At 51.4% G+C, this 432-nt stretch overlaps 1 protein-coding gene across 1 annotated transcript; it reads left to right on the top strand.

Annotated features, from left to right (window-relative positions):
- Positions 1 to 7: 7 nt before the first annotated feature.
- Positions 8 to 399, top strand: LOC109508669 (DNA polymerase epsilon subunit 2-like; the record flags this gene model as incomplete). Its single annotated transcript, XM_019858683.1, has 2 exons — positions 8 to 142; positions 223 to 399. Coding segments are annotated over exons 1-2 (309 nt in total), but the record flags the coding sequence as incomplete, so codon positions are not given.
- Between the last annotated feature and the right edge of the window lie 33 nt (positions 400 to 432).

Here is a 432-nt window from a genome sequence, read left to right as displayed (position 1 = left end):
GGTTGGTTGGATGCTGTTCGTGTTCTCTTTCAGAATCCAGTTCTGTAGCCAGGAGATCATAATCATCCGGGAGGACCTGGTCAACAAAATGTGCCGAAACTGCGTGAGGTTGCCAAACACCAATCTGGACATACCCAACCATGTGAGTGTCTTACAAAAAAAAAAAATAATTTTTTTAAGTCCCACGTTGGCACTGATGACGCTTGCTGCTGTTTTTGTCAGTTTGTCCGGAGCATCCTGTCGCAGGCTCACCTGGCCCCGCTGCCTCTCTCCGTCACTCCTGTGTTTTGGGCTTACGACTACACCCTGCGTGTGTACCCCGTCCCCGACGTGGTGGTTTTTGCCGACAAGTACGACCCCTTCAGCGTCACGCACTCCAACTGCCTTTGCGTCAACCCGGTATGGCAGCTTTGGCACTGTTTTGTGGCATCT

This window comes from Hippocampus comes, unplaced genomic scaffold (genome assembly GCF_001891065.2).
Source record: "Hippocampus comes isolate QL1 unplaced genomic scaffold, H_comes_QL1_v1.1 C16444983, whole genome shotgun sequence".
In the NCBI taxonomy this organism is placed as follows: domain Eukaryota; kingdom Metazoa; phylum Chordata; class Actinopteri; order Syngnathiformes; family Syngnathidae; genus Hippocampus; species Hippocampus comes.
This window is presented reverse-complemented; position numbering and strand designations above follow the sequence as displayed.